This window comes from Cavia porcellus, unplaced genomic scaffold (assembly GCF_034190915.1).
Source record: "Cavia porcellus strain 051 isolate PalLab524CR breed Dunkin Hartley unplaced genomic scaffold, mCavPor4.1 scaffold_1, whole genome shotgun sequence".
In the NCBI taxonomy this organism is placed as follows: Eukaryota; Metazoa; Chordata; class Mammalia; order Rodentia; family Caviidae; genus Cavia; species Cavia porcellus.
Window position 1 is genome coordinate 210,871,679 of NW_026947484.1, and position 18,719 is coordinate 210,890,397.

The window sequence follows — 18,719 nt, forward strand, 5'->3', positions numbered from 1 at the left end:
AACCAGATTTTTTTTTTTTGGTACTGGAGATCAAACTCACGACCTTGCACTTAATCAAGCAAGTGTTTGAAACCCTGAGCTAAACCCGCTGCCCCCAACCAGATTTTTTAAAATTCTTAAATTAAACTTTTTATGCACATGATTCCAACGTGGTAAGAGAACGATGACATGAAAGCGCAAGTATACAGAAGTATGAACCAGCTAACATCGACTCCAGCCGCTTCTAATCCCACCCAGGCACAGAGAAACCATGAGAATGTTATAAAACAAAGTTTATTCTGCAATACTTTATCATAATGAATTGCATCTCTTTGGTAAAAATAAACTTTATAAACATTTTAATAATCAAAGATTAGATACAAAAACTAAACATCCGTAAGCTGTTTTTAATACGAGCAAAGACTGGCAACTGAGAAGTGGTTCACTGTGGCTGTTCACCTACTGGCAGTTTCAATTCAAACCCAGGACAATTTTTATTCTATGCTAAAAAAGAACAGTTTAACACATCTCTTGAATCGGAAAGCCTTCTTATACTTTCATTTAAAAATAAATAATATTATAGTGAATTGGCAATTATACATTTTTATACACTATATGTTGGCAACATAATACTTGAAAATGAAGCATTTTAATAAAATTGTACAACAATTTTAAAAACAAGTTTTGACAATGGCACTGGCAGTTAGATGTAAAGGAAAAATGGCAGGTTTAACATTAAAATACTCTATTATTTTTGCCTTTCAATAAATATCTTGACTACATCATTAACATTGAATAAACCTTAAATCAAAGATTACACATTTGAAACTAAGAAAAATTATAAAATATGTAAACCAGAAAAATCTCAAAACAATTCTTAAATACTATAGTCTCCCCATAAAAGGGTGTTACGTTACTATAGCAGATAAGATAGGTTTTATAGCTTTGTGAATACATCTGTTGCTTAAACTTCTGGGAAGGGCCACCTGGTCTACCAAAACACATACATTGCCTCCTTAACACTTTTTCTAGCTTTGAGTAATGCTAACGTATATTTAGTTATCTAGTATGAACCTTATACATAATGCCTCAGAAATTAGCAAAAGAAAATAGCTATCTACTAAGCTTTGTGATACACAGGAACTCTAAGTTAAAGCAGTCATACTGGCTATGAGGACAGGCAAAGCTCAAAGGCAGAAAAAGGGAGGTGATCCACCAGTAGTTTTTCCATGAATACAGATATTTTTGCTCTCTGGTTTTAAAATATATTAACTGCTTTAGTAATATATTGCACAAATAAATTCCAAAAATACATATTCAAGAAACATTGATTTTATGTGGGATATGAAAGATTGAGATTAACTGTGCCAAAACAAAAGTTTTACTAGAAATCTATTATAAATTGATACTGGTTGAACAAAATCTGTATTATTTTGATGTAAGGCAAGTTATTTTCCAGCTTAAGTTACGATTTTAAAGTAAGCTGGAAAATATGTAACCTCTCTAACCTAAGTTGTTTTCATTACTGCAAAATTTGTTAGACTTGGATATAGGTTTCCAGTCCACAGGACTTAGAACGACTTCCTGTAAGTGGGTGATGCCGAGCTATGTTTGCATCTCAACACAACTGAAGAAGTAGCTCAGCATCTCAATGCAAGTCATAAAAGCACTGTCATTAAAACTTTGGTTCTCTCGAAAATAACTGCCATGGGGCTGGGTGTGGCGGTGCACACCTGTCATCCCAACACTTGGGATGCTGAGGGAGAAAGATCTCAAGTTTCAGGCCAGCGTGGGCTACACAGTGAGTTCAAGCCCAGCCTGAACTACATAGTGAGATGGTCTCAAAAAACTGAACAAGCAAACAAACAAACAAAAAAGAAGGAAAAGAAAACAGACAGTAACTGCCATCGATATTAGTAAATGAAAAGTGATGTATTGAATTCTGTATAAAAATCAAGTGTAAAACACTGTAATTTCTCCCAGTTAACTTTTAGTGCACAAGAGGTAACTTCTTCACATGTGATAAATGTAACTTAAGTATTTAAATTTGTGGGAAGAGTACATGAAAAGGGAGAGAAAAATCAAAGAATTTATTAAAGTGGTTTTTATGTATACTGAGACAAAAACCTTGAAGATACTTATTTCAGCTGAGAGTAAGTCCTTCTCTCCTCATCTTAGATCATTTCCCTTTATTTGTAGGGACTTTCCCATGGACAGATCCTGTAGGTACAGCAGTACAGAAGGCTAGCAGAACGAGGTGAAGTGGGACCAGATCATAGAAGTGTGCTGCTATGCTCTATCTAGAGGGTATGGTAAACAACTTCAAAACATTGTTATTAAACTGATTATTTGTAATCTCTTTACTATTCACAGTGTGGTAAATAATTTTTTCAATTTTTATTCATTGTCTATGGTAAAAGAGATTGAATTAGTTATTTTCTGTAAATAAGACATTTGTAAGGAAACCATTACTTATAGTTCATCCTACATTATCAACAAATTAAAAATTATTAAATTTCAACAGCACCAATTCTATTAACGTGGCATCCAGATTCAATTAAAGTTAACATAAACAGAACAGAGAACTTCAATGCTATTAACCTTGGTTTAAAGTCTCATTTATGGAAAAAGGTGCTTTTGTTCTCATTTGACAGCTTTGTCCAGTTAAAATAAGCCATTTTAAAATTCCATGAAAATGTTTTGTCATGAAAACAGCTGAAAGCAAATGAACCTGACAATGTATGTGTGTATGTGTATATAAATTATGAGAAAAAAATCAAAACAGGTTCATAGTCTGTAAGTGACAGAGGACACACCATCAGATAAGACTGAACTGTTGGAAAGCTGCTCCCATCACTGTAAAAACACAGAGATGTATGATGAATTGTAGCATTAGTATCCCTTGTTTTTTCTGAATAATAGGGTCAAACTATGTAAATGATATAAAAAAACTGTCTCTTACAAGCAGATTTTGTTCAAATACTTAAAATACTTTAGTCAATGCACTTTTAGAATATAAAACCTTTGCTCATGGATTAATGGCACATATGAGCACTATACTGCTTCCTAAAACAGTACTGTGTAAGATTTAATTTTTAAATCCCTGAAGGTATTTTATCTTTACAGTTTCATTATGTCTTTTAAAAGTTAATTCAGCAATTATAACCCATATAAAATTGGGAAAGCAATTTTTTCCTAAATGACCTACCTTAGCTTATGATAAGTAGTAATTACAGAAAATGTTTTATTCACTCCATTCCAAGACTCCAGAATGCAGTGTACTTAGAAAGCAAATAAAAAGTTCTCTTATTGCAAAAGTATCAAAATGGGTATTACTCCATTACACAGTCTATGGCTATATCCTCTTATTGGATAATTTCTATTCAACAAAGATAGCTAGTGGCTAAAACTGGAACAATGTTTGCAAAGCACTTGGGGGAGGAATAAAAGGGCCCCAATGAAGGCTATGCAGTATCTGTTAAATAAAAACATTTCAAAGATACTTTTGTGTCATAATAGTAATTAAAGCACTTAGATGAACTCACACCCCCAAAACTACTTTTTCCGAATGTTAGAACTCTGTTGTATTCTCCACTTATGTTAAGCAAAAGGAACTTTCTAGACATCTAGGATCTTTTCCAATTTATATTCGACTTTGCTCATGCTGCAACAAAAAAAAAAATTTAAAACAAAAAATAAGGAAAAAACCCCTAATCTTATGTAGATTGTGTGTCAGAGGAGTGAGAAAGATATCAAGAAAACTTTTACCTGCATCAGTAACTACAGTTAATTACAGAGTGGGAAGGAAAACGAAAAGAGGTAAACAGTCACCAAGTCTTCCATTTCGATGCATTAACAGAAGAGGTTTTCCCTTTAAGAGCCTGGGGATTTTCTTGCATAAAAATTTCCAAATCTTGGAGACACTTAGCACAAACCTTATGCTTTTAGGTTTTTGTATCATATATTTATGATTGGGCATGATCCTAACAGCAATCATTTAATAAAAAATGTAAAAAAAAAAGTTATCAAAAATGTTTTGAAAGAAAGAAGCAACTGGCACCCTTCCTCCACCCTAAAAACTAAAGAAGTCCATTATGGCTTTGATACCCCTTGAAAGGGTTAAGTAGAAGAGTATTGCCACACTTTAAAAGAATTCCACACTAACCACTATTTCTATTTTTTCCGCTGCTTTTGGTTTTGTATTTTTGCAGTACTTATTAGGGAACCTAGGCACGTACGAATTCCAGCAAGGTGGAGCAGAGATCCAGCGGCCTCCTTGAGCTCCTCGTCAATTTCCTGACATGACTGTTTCCGCATCTTTCTGCCTGGCTGCCCCTTTTGAGAGGTATCTGCACAAGCCTGTGCCACGTAGCCACTGTTTCCAAGTGGGTCCTCTTCATAATCGCCATCTGTGTCTTCTTCACTGTGAAACCCTTCACTGCCATCACTTCCTGCGTGGCTACTCTTTGGGATGAACGCATACACCTCCTCTACAGAGGACAGGGAAGACACACTCGACCTGGACGCACACCGCTGTGCTACCATGCTGCTGGCGCTGTAGTTGTGATCTTCTTTTGGGTCAATGCTGGTGGCTAAGGAATCACTCTCTTGTAATCGCACAGCACTAGGATGACTGAATGCATGGCCGTAACTCCTCTTTTTCTGCAATGATGTTTTAAGAGGCAGAGGCTTCTCGCCTGTGGAAAACAGAACTTCCATCAATAGGTCAAATGCATTTGAGAGTTTTTATAAACAGACCACTGAAAACTAGTTACCATTCCTGAGCATGAGGTGCTTTAGGTTATAATGCTTTATATGATTTTTCCTTTCATTACCCCAAAACATTTTAGAACTTTTAAAAAATATGCTTTGACCTTCCCATGGAACATGTAAATCATTTTGAACTACTCACGAATAATGCCTCAGTATGAATATAGCACTTTGATTAGCTCACCGTTTGTTGGTATTTAGGTTGTTGTCAACTTTTTACTACTATACATAACACAACAATGAAAATTCTCTGTCTTTCCTCACACATACACACATACTTTTGTAGGAAGAATACCAAGAAATACAACTGCTAAGTACGAGGATATATACATTTTAAATTAGTGGTATTCTCAATTGCTCTCTAATGTGGCTGCACCAGTTAACACCCAATAGTAAATGAGAAAACCTACTCCCATACTATCAAACTTTTTTAAAAAACATACTGGAGATTGAGTCCAGGGGCTTTGTACTGAGGTACATACTCGGCCCTTTTTATTTTATTATTTGTTATCACTTTTTAAATTTTGAGACAGGGTTTTGTTAGGGGGTCAAACTGCCCAGGTTGAGATCTAATTTGTGATTCTCTTGTCTCAGCCTCCCAGAAACAGGCATCAGTTGCTTCACACAGCTTAGCCATCATTTTTTATAATCTCCAAGATTTAAAAAAAAAGGTATCTCAATACTGTTTCATTTTGCGCTTCTTCAGTTTTTACAGTAGTTCATCTTTTCACGTGTGCCATTCATATTTATTTCTTCTTCTGAGATCCCTTTATTCAAGTATCTTGCCAATTTTTCTGTTGAACTGCGTAATTTCTTACTTGCAGAATCTTTCAGAAACTCAGTACTAACCTTCTGTCTGTAATACATGGTTTTAAAAGTTCTCCAGTACTGTGTTCATGTTATTTTCTTCCTTTATTTTAGTAGTGCTAGAACCTGGGGCCTCACACACATGCACGCACTGAGCAAGTACTCTGCCGCCGAGCTAGCCCACAGCCTCCTGGGGCGCTTTCCCTAAAGGTATTTTCTGTATCATAACTGTAAATTTAGCCATCTTTTTCCTGTATAGAATTTGTGTTTTCTATTTTAAAGAAGCTTTTCCTGTTCTAACATATAAATATACTTTCCTATATTTTCTTACAGATACCTTTTATTTTCATTTTTAGTTCTTTTAAGCTTATTTTCTAAGTATGCTATGGTATCCATTTCTTGGTCAATGTAAACAAATTTCTCACAAATCCAATTAATTTCAATCTTTCAACTGTTCATATAAATAAATGAAAATATAAAACAGAAACTGTTATTCAGATTAAAACAATTTAACTGAAAATAACTTACCATGACACTTAAAGCATTCTGCATTCTAAATTATATTTGGAAAGCTACTCAATATTTTATTTGAAAAGAAAAGCATGATTGCTTACATTCTAAAATCCCTTGTTCTATGGAAGTATTTAAAAGTATCATTGCAGTGGCAGCATCGATATCAGATTCTGAAAAGGGAAAAGAGTGGCAACATTAATGTTCTCCAAGAGGCTGGTGAAAGGATCCGCATGCAGGCCAAGATGACCAGCACTAAGATCTCTGCTGTAATTTTCCTACTTTAGAAAAAGGCAAAGACATAAGTTAAACATCATATGACACCACACGTATTATTTTGCAGTATGCTTCTGCTCATTTAATTATGGGACAGTTTTGTGAATAGCATTGTGTAGAAGAATGGAGAGATACTAGAGAAAATATAAGTTCTCTGATGCATAATGAAAAATGAACATCTGAGCTGCATATTTCAAAAGGTTCATTCTTAAAACTGCTAAATTTTCTAGAAGTATACAGCATTCTAATTTTCAGCATTTTTACCTTAAATAATATCCTATGCGAGGCAGGCATGATGGCACACACCTGTAATCCCAGCACTAGGAAGGCTGAGGCAGTAGGACTGCTGTGAGTTGGAGACCAGCCGGGGCTACAAAGTGAGCTCAAGGCCAGCCTAAACTACGTAACATAACAAAACCCTATTTCAAAAAGACAAAAAAAAAAAAAAAAAAAAAAAAAAATCCTACGAATATCTGCAGTTAAGAAATACAACATTAATCACATGCTAGTTGCAGAAGGCATACTTAGCCATCTGATCTTTGACAAAAGGGCCAAAAACCTGCTGGAGGAAAGACAGATTCTTCAACAAACAATGCTGGGAAAACTGACTCTATGTACACATGCAGAAGACTCAGTCTAGATGCATCTCTCTCTCCCTGTCCTAATTAGATCAAAATAAATCAAAGATCTAAATTTTAAAACAGAAACACTGAATTTGCTGATATATTATGCAAATACATTGAAGGCAGAGGCAAAGATCTTCGGAACCTCAAAACGCGTAAGAAATAAAACAACATCAAGAATCACCCAATGGGATATATCAAATTAAAAAGCTTCTGCACAGCAAAAGAAGCAACCAAAAGAATGAAAAGACAACCTACAGAATGGGAAAATATTTTTGCCAGCTACACTTCAGACAAGAGGATTAATATCTAGAATATATAAAAAACTAAAAAAAAAACCCCAAATGAGACCTTCCCCAAAGACTCAAAAATGGGCAACTGAAATGAACAGACACGTTTCTACAGAAGTACAGATGGCCAATAAATACACATAAAAAATGCTTAACATCTCGACCATTAAAGAAATGCAACGTAAAACATCACTGAGGTTCCATCTTACTCTGGAAAGAATGGCCACCATCCAAAAATACACCAAACAGTAAACGCTGGTGAGGCTGCATGGAAAAAGGAACGCTTCTACATCAGCGATGGAAGTGTATGCTAGCACACCATCATGGAAATCAGTAGGGAGGTTCCCCCAAGAAACAAAAGTACAAATTCCGTTTGACTTGACTTCTCCCCACCCCAGCCCACACCCAGGCATTTTCCCCAAAGAGTTAAAGACGTTGTATTTCAGTGGTACATGGATATCCATGCTTATAGCAGCACAACTCATGACAGCTAAATGTTGGAAGGGACCTATGTGTCCATCAACAGGTGAATGGAGAAAGACAATGTTGCATTTATGTATAATGTGTATTACTCTGCTATAAAGGGTACATTTAAGTCATTTGTAGGAAAATGGATGCATCCTAAGATACAATGTTAAGTGGAATAAATCAGACAAATGAGCTTAAATATTGCACACTTTCTCTTACATGAGAAACCTGAAGTATAAATAAGGAGTAAAATAAACAATAATAGGGAAAAGAGAAATAGGTCTTTGGCAAATGTGAAGGGGATGAAGAGATAGAAGAAGGGGAAAGAATGGAGGGAGAGGATGTAAGTATGACGAAGACATGTCGTGTACACAAAACTCCCAGGATGAATATAATCACCATGTAAGATAAATATGTACTAATAAAAATAAAAATTAAAAAGTGTATGAAACTGGTAGTTCAGGTTATTTCAATCTATAAATGCTAACTGAATTTGTTTTTGTTTCTGTTTACTTTGAGGCAGGGTCTCACTATGCAGTCTAGGGTAGCCTTCAACTCACTATGGAGCCCAGGCTGGCCTCAAACTCATGACAATCCTCCTGCTTCAGGCTCTTTAATGCTAGGATTACAGGTACGTGCCACCACCTCCAGCAACAAATGAGTAATTATTGTGGGAACAAAAATATTACTAATATATTATGTTTCCATTATAATTATTCACAAGCTTATAAACCCTAGATATTTAAATAATATTCACAAGGTCAGACATAATTATGTTTATTTCATGAAGGAAAAAAGGCTTTAAAGGGCTGATAGAAGTACATTCTATTCTTGTTATCATCGTTTCTCATTTCTACTATTGTAAGGTTTTCTCCATGTTAGTAGAGTATTAGTCTGAATAATTAACTGAAGAAAAAAACATATGAGTTCAAGGCCAGCCTGGACTACATAGTGAGTTCAAGAACAGCCTGAATTAGAGGGCAAGCCTTTGTCTCTACAAATAAAGAAAGAAAGACAGAAAGTTGGGATAAAATTTTAAAATGTGTATAAATACTAGGTTTTATATAAAGAATAAATTTTAAATAAGATATGAAGTTGTATCTTAAAGCTGAATTTGCTCTATAGATTTCCAATTTACTTGCAATATCTAATTATAACTATTATGAATTTTAAAAAGAAGGCAAGATGATACTGACTTATTTGCTCCCTTACTTGTCAATAAACTTCTTTTAGGTAGAAAATGTTACTGTTTTTGATTCTAATTATCAGGTTCTAATCCATCTCTCATAGTTTGCTATGAGACAGACACAATCCCACACAACTCTTTTTTTCCCTTGAATAAACTGTGCCCTCATGAAACAAAGTGTGTCTACATTATTGTCACCCTAATTACACTGTCATTTCTTTGGGACAGGACTGTATCTTATTTCTTGTGTCACCATAATGCCTGCAAAGACAGGAGGATCCAAGAATTTTGGAAGTGGGGAATGACAGTATGTTGGGAAATGTTCTGTTCTGTCATTGATTGAATACACTGAATGTCCTACTATGACACTAACACCACTCTAGGGAATGTACATGTGACAGAAAACACAACAGGAAAACCCTTAACCGCTCAGAACACAAAGAATTAAAACACGGTAGGCAGTGATGAGCACTGGGGAGGAAATGAAAAGGGAGGAAAGAAAGAGAAAGGGGGAGCGCCCGACATGTGGCTAAAACTTTACTTTTTTAAGTTTTTTTTTTTAATTTTTATTATTCCATGTTTGCAGTACATAACTACACTCACTGTGGGGAGCCAGTATAGGTACATCTTAAAGTAATTTTAAATAGAGAGGTCAGGGAAGTCCTCAAGGGGGAGAGAGGAGCTGAGCTAAAACCTCAGGGAGGTGAGGTAAGGGAACAGCCTTCCACGCAGAGAGAACACTAGGTATAAAGGACTGAATCAATGATGCCCCCACATGTCACAGTCAAGAGGCCAGGTAAAACAGCCTTTTCCAATTTCTCTTTTAGAATGAGAGGAGACAGTTTGACAGTGCTCAGAATTTTAAACTCTATGGAAAAAAGGAGTACATCTGTCAGCGCATATTGCCTCTCTGCATGACTCGGAGACGGGCAACTCACCTTGCACAGAGGGCTTCCCTATCAAGGCTGGCACTGCTAGGGGAGGGCAGTGTGGGCTGAATGTCCAAGTCCACTGTGCCTTGGCCCAGTGTGCACAGCATTAAGAAAAAGCCCTAGCAGAAGGGTTCCTGCTCTCTGCATGAATGAAGCCCTGCTGGGATTTCAGCCCAGGGCCTCTGCTTGGAGCTACATCTCCGTGACTTTTGTCATTTTTTAAGGACAAAGTCTTGCAAAATTGCTAAGTGGCCCAGGCTGGGCTCAAACTTTTGATCCTCCTGTCTCAGCCTTCCACAGTGCCGGGATTAAGATGTGAGTTGTCATACTCAGCAATAATTTTAGTTTCATATAAGATTAACATTGTCAAAAAAATTGTCTACAATTTTGTAAATGAGGGAGGTGGTATTAGGGCAGAGAATCTAAAATAGAAAAATATAATGAAGAACAAATTACAGGAAATTCATTTCTAATAAAAGAAACACCTATAAAATTTTATTAAACATAAAGTGTACATTAAACTAGTTAAGATGCTTATCCTGAAAATGTCTTAGTAAACCTACATGAACACCACTGCTTTATTAGTTCTTGATTTTTTTTTGAGAGTTCAGGCCAGCCTTGAACCCACTAGAGAGCCCCGTCCATCTGTCTTCAAACTCATGGCAAGTCTGAATGAGATCGTCTTGCCTCAGCCTCCTGAATGCTGAGATTACAGGTATATCCCACATCACTTGGCTGCCAAATTCTGAGTTTTTAAAATGATAAAATTAGGTATTGCCTCTTTTTTAAAAAATTAATTTTTTTGCAGTACTAGGGCCTTCATAATTGAGCATTTTTCCTATAATTCTATTTTTACAGAAACAATACCTAGCTGGGCATGGTGCTGCATACATCTAATCCTAGCACTCTGGGAGGCTGAGGAAGAAGAACAGAAGTCTGAGCCAGCCTGGACAAACTAGTAACTTAGGAAAACCCTGTCTCAAAATAAAAAGGAGTGGTGGTGCACACGGTAAGGTTAGCACTCCAAAGGCCAGGGCAGGAGCACGCTGCAAGTCTGAGGCAAGCCTGGGCCACACAGTGAGTTTCAGGCCAGCCTGAACTATACAGCAATATCCTGTGGTCCAAAAATAAAAGAAATTAACTCTGTGAAAACAAACACTTCTTTTAACTTTTGTCAGTTAACTCTAAATGAAAGTTTAAGTTCAATATTAAAAGAAAGTAGTAAGTAAAATAAAGAAATGACTCAAAACATTGTGGTATTCAAGAACACTCGATTATCAATGATTTGAACGAAGTATACTCTTGAACTTCTTGCATCAAAAGCAACAAAAATCCTCTGGGTAGAATCCATAAACAAATTCTATTTATAGTACAACCCAATCAGCTTTGGCATTAAATTTAAATTGAAGGCTCATTTGTTTACTGTCACACTGAAAACAATTCAAGTTATTTTGTCACTGAAAAAGTACTTACGCTATTTTAAAGGCATCTACTCCCTAAATAACAACATTGTTAGCTATTTTATCTAACATGTCTGGGTCATCAGGAACAAAAACCTTGGTAGTTCAAAATATGCGATTAGTTCAAAAATAATAAAGATCTATCAAACTTGTTCATTTCTAGTTCCTGGTTTATTTTTCCTTAGTCAAGATCCCAGGACAAGATTAACAGTAATCGAGAAAAACATCAAGATACCAGTTTTAACTCAGTAAAAGATTGTGAAACAAAAATGTTTCTGTCATTGCATTCTTAGTCTCTATGTTTAAAGAATGATAACCATAGAATCAAAATTTAAATCAAAATTTAAGCGCAGTAATAACCACAAAAAATTCATTGTCCCTCTATCAAAACTAACATCCATATTTACAAAGTATCCAAATGAAGATGCACTCTTGTAATTCTGGAGAGTAGGACAACAATTTTACTAAACTGCCAATACTTCAAGGTGGCTGGCTCACTTTCATTTTAATAAAATATAGCCTAAGAAAATCTATGATCTTAAATTTCAATTTAGACGTACACTTAGGCCCTAACATCGCATGCCAACTGCCTTAATTTTATATTTATTTATGCTAGGTGATTTAGGATAAATGAGAAAATTTAGTAACTGGAATTTGAGTTCCATTTTTGTCTGTTTTGCTTACTCACAGACTAGGGCCTTGAACATTATCTTAGAGCTGAGTAGTAGTTTTAAACATGAATTTTTCCTAAACACACCACATCAGAATTTTGACCAAGAAGTTATGCTGTGTTTTCAGGATGAAAGTCTGGTATCTCCTGCTAACATCATCCAATGCTGCAGCATAGGCAGCGGAACACAAAGTTAGCAAGCTGAGCAGGAGACAGTTGCACTTTAAACAAACTGCTGCACTGGTTTGGGTGATACTGGTTTCTGCAGTTCTCTGCTATTAATCCTTAATCTGCCTAATTGTACCTCTAATATAATGATTAGAAAAGGTGATTTTACAAAGTGCATATAAGTAATCTATATAAAACACAGAACTAACTGTGACCTAATTACAGTATTCAGGCCATTTACTAGCTGTGTACTTTGGGTTGCTTAATTTCTCCAAAGTTCAGTTTCCCTATTTGTGAAAAACAGGTGATAATACCTCCAATGACTGCAGTAAGGACTGAATGAGGAGATACACACACTGAATAAGCAACTATATGCTTACTAAGCTACCCTTAGAGAAACAAGCTCAGACTCCTTACTGGGCTGAGTAAGCGTGGCTCCAACCTCGCCTCCTTCCCTTTGCCCGCGCCCTGTAACCACATCTGCCTGCCCTCTGTCTGCCTAGGCCAGACCTACAGCATCCGTGCCGCAGTGGGCCGCGCGTATCAACAGACACTGTGAGGTTCGCCAGCACTGGCCCAGGCTTCAGTCCTGCTCGTCAACCCACCAGACAGACCTCTAGCGACTGCCAACTTCGTCTCTTGCCAGCATTCTGTGCTCTGCCTGCTCTTCACCAACCTGTCCTCTGGGTGTTTAGTATATTCTCGGCTTTTGAAGTCCAGCTCCAACATCACACTTCTTTCTCTGAGTCCTTTTACGCCCCTCGTTAACCTTAATTTTCCATACTTCTTCAATTGAACTGTTCCTTGAAGGCAGGGCCTCAGCCTCTCTGCACAGTGCAAAGCATCTGCTCCAGTGCTGGAAAGATAGCACAACTCACTAATTTGGGCTGGGGATTTAGCTCAGTGGCGCAGTGCCTGCCTGGCAAGTGTGAGATCTTAAATTCATTTCCAGTACCCCAAAAAAGAAAAAAAATTACTTCTGATGGATATTTAATCTGCTTAGTGTTCTTCACACTTTTCTCTACAAATAATAAAAATATAGAAGCTAAGTTTCTCAGTTTATAAATGTATCCTAAAATAATATAATTGAATTGTACAATTGAATAATATAATTGAACATAAATTTGTTTAAATTTTTTGGTGGTCTCATATTTTTCTCCTTAAAACATGAGAATTTTGTATGCTATTCTAGAACAGACCTGCAGTTGTTTTAACCTGAAATCCCAATCTCCTTGCCCATCTCGTTAATTATGATTAAGCAAAGCTCCTGAGTATAACGGATGGAAGAAGGAAGGTGTTAGCAATAGAGAGATACTGTATAATATGTAAGTTATCAGATGAAGAAGTAGTACCTATGCTCCAGTTATGAAATACCATGGCTGCAACTAGCAGGACAGATCTGTGGAATTGTCTCCTTCCCAGAGGAAGAAGCCAGATTTGGATGGAATAAAATTAGTGCAAGAAGAGATTTTAATTTAATTAAACTTGAGAATCCACAAAGAGTGAGTCACAAGTTACTGAGGCAATAAAAACATGGCGTTTCAGCAATACCTAGATGCAAAGAGAAACCACGCTTACCCACGCAGAAACAGAAAAATTTAGTGTACCTGCCTTTGTTAAGGCAGAACATTATCCCGTTCCCTAGAGACTTGTTTTGCAGAGTTCTCCAAATGCTTTTTCACACTCTTTCTCTCTCTACAAACATCAACCCATTGCCTTTTTTTTTAAAAAAAAAAACAACGTTTCACTGTATAGTGCAACTGGCCTAAACTCACAGTGATCCTCCTGCCACAGCCTCCCAGGTGTGGGATTACAGGTGTGTGCTACCATGCCCAGCTTCAACACATTGCTTTTCACTTTAGGTCAGGTCCAACGATTATAGTTAAAGATAGTTATACTACTGATCCTCTGAGTTTACTGAAAAGAAAGGTCTGCGCTGGTACTATTTGGACAACTGAATGCAGATGTCTTGTGCTCTGGGTGACTGGTTTGGGGATGGCAATGCGCAATGTACGCCAACAACACCACTGTTGTCCTGATTGATCTCCACCTGGAAACTATCTCATTTTCATTGTTTTCTTGGGTTGAGTTTTATTCTCTTTTGCTTTATGTTAAATCTGATGGCATGAACAGCTATTTAAAAGACAGTAAGATATATTAACGGTAGCCACTTTGGATTCACTACTAGCTTATTTTGAAGACCTTTATTGCATTCATTGTTTAGTTTTTATTGTTTCTATTCTATTCTGTTCGATGTTTACTATGTCTGAAGGTATCTGAAGTTATTTTGAAGGCAATAAAAGGTATTATGGTAACTATGCTGATTTCATGACGTTTTTTAAGTCCTGTATCATTTATACTATTTTATTTTATTGGTTTTTCTGTTTTATTATCCTTGGTTTTATTCTTTTTTTTAAAAAAAAGGCATGAAAAGCTGGGTGTGGTAACACATACCTGTAATCTCAGCACTCAGAAAGCTGAGGCAGGAGGATCTCTTGTTGAGATCAGCTTAAACTACAGACTATGACCCTGTCTCAAAAAAAAAAAAAAAAAATCATGAAAAAATTTCTGTCAACATCAATTTATTAGCTTCCTAAACTATGGTTCTTCAGTTAACTTAGAAATATTTTAAACTATATTTTAGTCTAATAGATGGCAAATTTCTTCAGCGAAAAAATATTGTATGCTTTTCAGGACAGGAAACAAAAATAATATAATATGTAAGTCTCTTATAGCTACTTAACTCAGCTTTTTTTTTGATTCATGTCTTGAAACATTATTGTGATTCGGATACCTTTCTCCATGTCTCCAATCATTTTACAAATACAAAGTCATGGACCAGATAGTATCACTAAGAAATCAGATGCTATTTTCAAGGAAATAATAAAAGTAAGTGAAGCCAAGCATGGTGGCACTGGCCTATAATCCCAGCAACTTAAGAGGATAATGCAAATTCAAGTCAAGCTCGGACAATTTAGCAAGAACCTATATCAAAATAAAAACAAAAACAGAATACGGTTGGAAATGCACTTCAAGGGCAGAGCGCTTGCCTGGCATGCTCAAGGGCCTGGGCTATTGGAAACAATCCCTGTGTGTGTACACGTAGGCATGTGCATGTATATGTGCAAACACAGAATTACACACGTGGCATAAACTTGTATCAAAATGCTGACAGTAGAATGGGGTGACTCACTTTTCTTCTGATAACTATTTTATTTCAAGTCTTCTACAACTAATGTATAATTTATAACAGGAAAAATTAAACAAAAATCCTACAATTAAACCTGTTTATGATTTAAAAGACTAATCTTCACACATACCTTTGAGGGTTTGTACCTGGTTTTGCTTGAGAACAGAGCTTAAGTAGTGAGGTGATAAAGAACCACTGAAAAATGAACAGAAAAGACAAATGTGCTTAAAACATCTTTATTTCACTTTTGTAGAACTTAGTCACAAATACAACTAATCTGTGCCACTGAAAATACAAACTATTTTTATCTTGTTTTCTTTGCTAATAATACTCAGTTTAGGGAGAGTCTGCTAAAGCAGAAAGTGCACAAGGGCAACGACTAAATCGTAATTATTTGGACAGTCCTACACAAAATAATTAATCTCCTAGTTTCTTCCTCTGTAAAATAGGAATAATTAAATCTCTCATACAGGGTTGTTAAGTAAGTAAGAATAGCGCACTTAAAATACCTAGAACAGAGCCAGGCATGGTGGTGCAAACCTTGAATCCCAGCACTCAGGAAGCTGAGGCGGGAGGATTGCTGTGAGTTCGAGGCCAGCTGGAGACACAAAGTGAGTTCAAGACCAGCCTGAACTGCATAGCAAGAACTTGTGTCAAAAAGGCAAAAAACAAAAACAGAAGAAAAACTAACAGGGTGAGGCCGGTGGTAATTCCTGCACCCTGAAAGCTGAAGCAAGTTGAAGGTCAGGCTCAACTATACATGAGACCTTCTCTTAAAAGCACAAAAAACCAAAACAACAAACCAAATTAAACAAGTGAACATAAACAGAACTTTCTGTTATTTCTAAATTATTATTCAGTAGAACACCTCATAAGTACCAAGAATTCCCAAATGAGGACATTAAGTCTGATAATATCTTAGTTTCATTTCACAAAGAGAAATCACCCAGTAGTTTCATTTTCAACGATCTATTTAATCTTCAAATAAGGTAACAACTTACGCTCTCAATTAGCTATCAGTCATATATACCACTGACATTTCAACTTTAGCTTTCCCAGTCTTTTGTTTGTTGTGTTTTTTTAACTGTACACCAGCTACAACTTGTCCTTTACAAGCTCTCTAATAACAAGAACTCAGATGCCTGTAATTCCAGGGGAGGCTGAGGCAGGATGGACAAGTTAGAGCCCGGCCCAGGCAATTTAGCATCTTAGACAAAACTTTTTCTCATAATAAAGGGATATGTAGTTCAGTGAAGAGGCTCTGGGTATGAACCCCAGAACTGTGCCAAAAGGGGACAGAATTCAAACAAAGTACTGCATGAAACGTTGATAACTGTTGCAGTTGAAAGTTAATTGCAATTTTCTCTTCTGAATATGTCTGAAATAGCTCACTTTATTTTTTCTTTGTTCTTTTCTTTTCTACTTTTGTTTTTTTTAAAGACAGTCTTCTTCCTGGCCTTGAATTCACAGCAACCTTCCTGCCTCAGCCTCCCAAGTGCTGGGATTTAGAGGCATGTGGCACCAGGCCCAGCTATATTTTTCAAAAACAAGTAACAGAAAACAAGTTAAAATTATCTTAAAAGAGGGATGCTGAGGTGTGGCTCAGTGGTAGGGCTCTTGCTTTGCATGCACAGATTCTGGATTCAATCCTCAGCATCACCAAAAAAAAAAAGTTATCTTAATAAAATTTGGCATTTTCAACTCAAATGAATGGCTATAATAGGAATTTTTAAAGATTTAGACCACTTAGGAAAAGAAAACTAAATCAAATGTAAGGAGGTCACATAATTTTTAGATTTAACTTAAAATGAGAAAGCTAGAAAATGAAAAGAAACTATTGGGTTTAAAAATAAGAGCCAAGCAAAGTTTTAGGAATATATACTATAATAACATTTACCAGAAAGAAACCAAAAAGACTTCAAAGCATTATTTTACTTGCCAGCTGAAACTTTAGACATGAACATACTTAATATTAATGAAAGACAAAAACTTACAAAATAAATGTAAATACAGAATACATATAAAAATCTTATACCATTCATCATCTCATGTAAAATTTTTAAATAAGTCAGACAGCCCTGGTGATGGCCCATGTGTATAATCCCAGCACTGAGGAGGCTGATGCAGGAGAGCTCTTGAGCTCTAGGCAACACTGGACGCTATCAGTAGCCTCTAACGTCTAAACAAACAAAATTCCCATGACTTAAGGAGTCATAGCGTTAGTACCGCAAATCATTTTTAAAATTTAACTTTTTGGTAATTGAAATTGTAACTTTTTAAATAATACACTGTAAAGACTAAAGTGTGTGTATGTGTGTGTGTGTGTGTGTCCACAAGGGGCTCGTGCCAAGCAAGTGTTCTAGTATCGAGCTACATTTTCAGCCGTTTTTACTCTATGAAAACGTCACACCAAGCTGGCCCCAACCTTGCCATCCCTTTGCCCTGGCCTCTGGAGTGCTGGGATGACTGCAGCGTACTGCAGCACCTGGCTCAGGGTTTAAGTTTCAACTGCCCAGTATCTTGGTTTTAATACAAATTAAACCGTAAGTAAACACACCTTAAGCTAAAGTGAGCTAAAATACTTCTCTATACAATTAAAACAACTTCAGACCTACAACACTAAGTTGCTCCATCTCACACATAAATCTAGATCACTGGGGACAGATACATGGCAAATCCTTACCTTTGTGGAGAGGAAAAAGGTTGTTTCTTCAGTGCCTGCATGAGATTGGGTTTATATTCTGGATCAACACACCACAAAGAACCTTTTCCATTTACCTAAAGCAAAATGCACAAGAATTAGTAACCTGGAACTTTGTTTTTTAAAGACATTTTGTAGTTCAGGCTGGCCTTGAACTCACTTTGTACCCAGGTTGGTCTCAATCTTCCTGCTTTAGTCTAAGTGCTGGGATTACAGGGATGAGCCACCACACCCAGCAACCTAAACTTTTATACATATAGAATGCGAATGTTTTTAATAAATGCTGGGGAAAACCCTCCAGTATCTTTTGAGTACTATACCAAAACTGAAATGAGCTTGCTAGGCATGACGGTAACTAACATGTGATGTGTAAAATTTCTACTTGCTCATGAGAGTACCGAGGTTTACACTCACTGACATCAAGTTTTATATGATGCTTCTGTATCGCTGGGGATATAGCTCAGTGGCAGAACATTTGCACAGTATGTGCCAGTCCCTGGTTTGCTCCTTCCCCACTACAAAAGAACCAATAAAATGTATTTGCTTCCTCTTCCCCCACTCATTTCTGCTTGTCTGAAATCCTATATAAGAGTTAATGTCATCTCCACAGTGCTTCTACTTTCTAAAATTTTTCAATTTAGTCTACTAGCCAGACTTTTTATCTCTGAAAATTGTGTTATAGTTTTTAC

The 18,719-nt window shown here is 36.4% G+C and overlaps 1 protein-coding gene across 3 annotated transcripts in view; it reads right to left on the reverse strand.

The window, feature by feature from the left end:
* Positions 1–257: 257 nt before the first annotated feature.
* The window catches only part of Foxn2 (forkhead box N2), a 65,103-nt gene continuing 46,641 nt past the window's right edge, over positions 258–18,719 (reverse strand). For all 3 annotated transcript variants that reach the window (XM_063228968.1, XM_063228972.1, XM_003473078.5), the window contains exons 3-6: positions 18,013–18,107; positions 15,460–15,524; positions 6,171–6,239; positions 258–4,676 (exon numbers count right to left, since the gene is read on the reverse strand). In XM_063228968.1, coding sequence (XP_063085038.1) covers positions 4,153–4,676; positions 6,171–6,239; positions 15,460–15,524; positions 18,013–18,107 — 753 coding nt within the window. In that variant the 3' untranslated portion in view covers positions 258–4,152. The remainder of the gene's footprint in view (positions 4,677–6,170; positions 6,240–15,459; positions 15,525–18,012; positions 18,108–18,719) is intronic.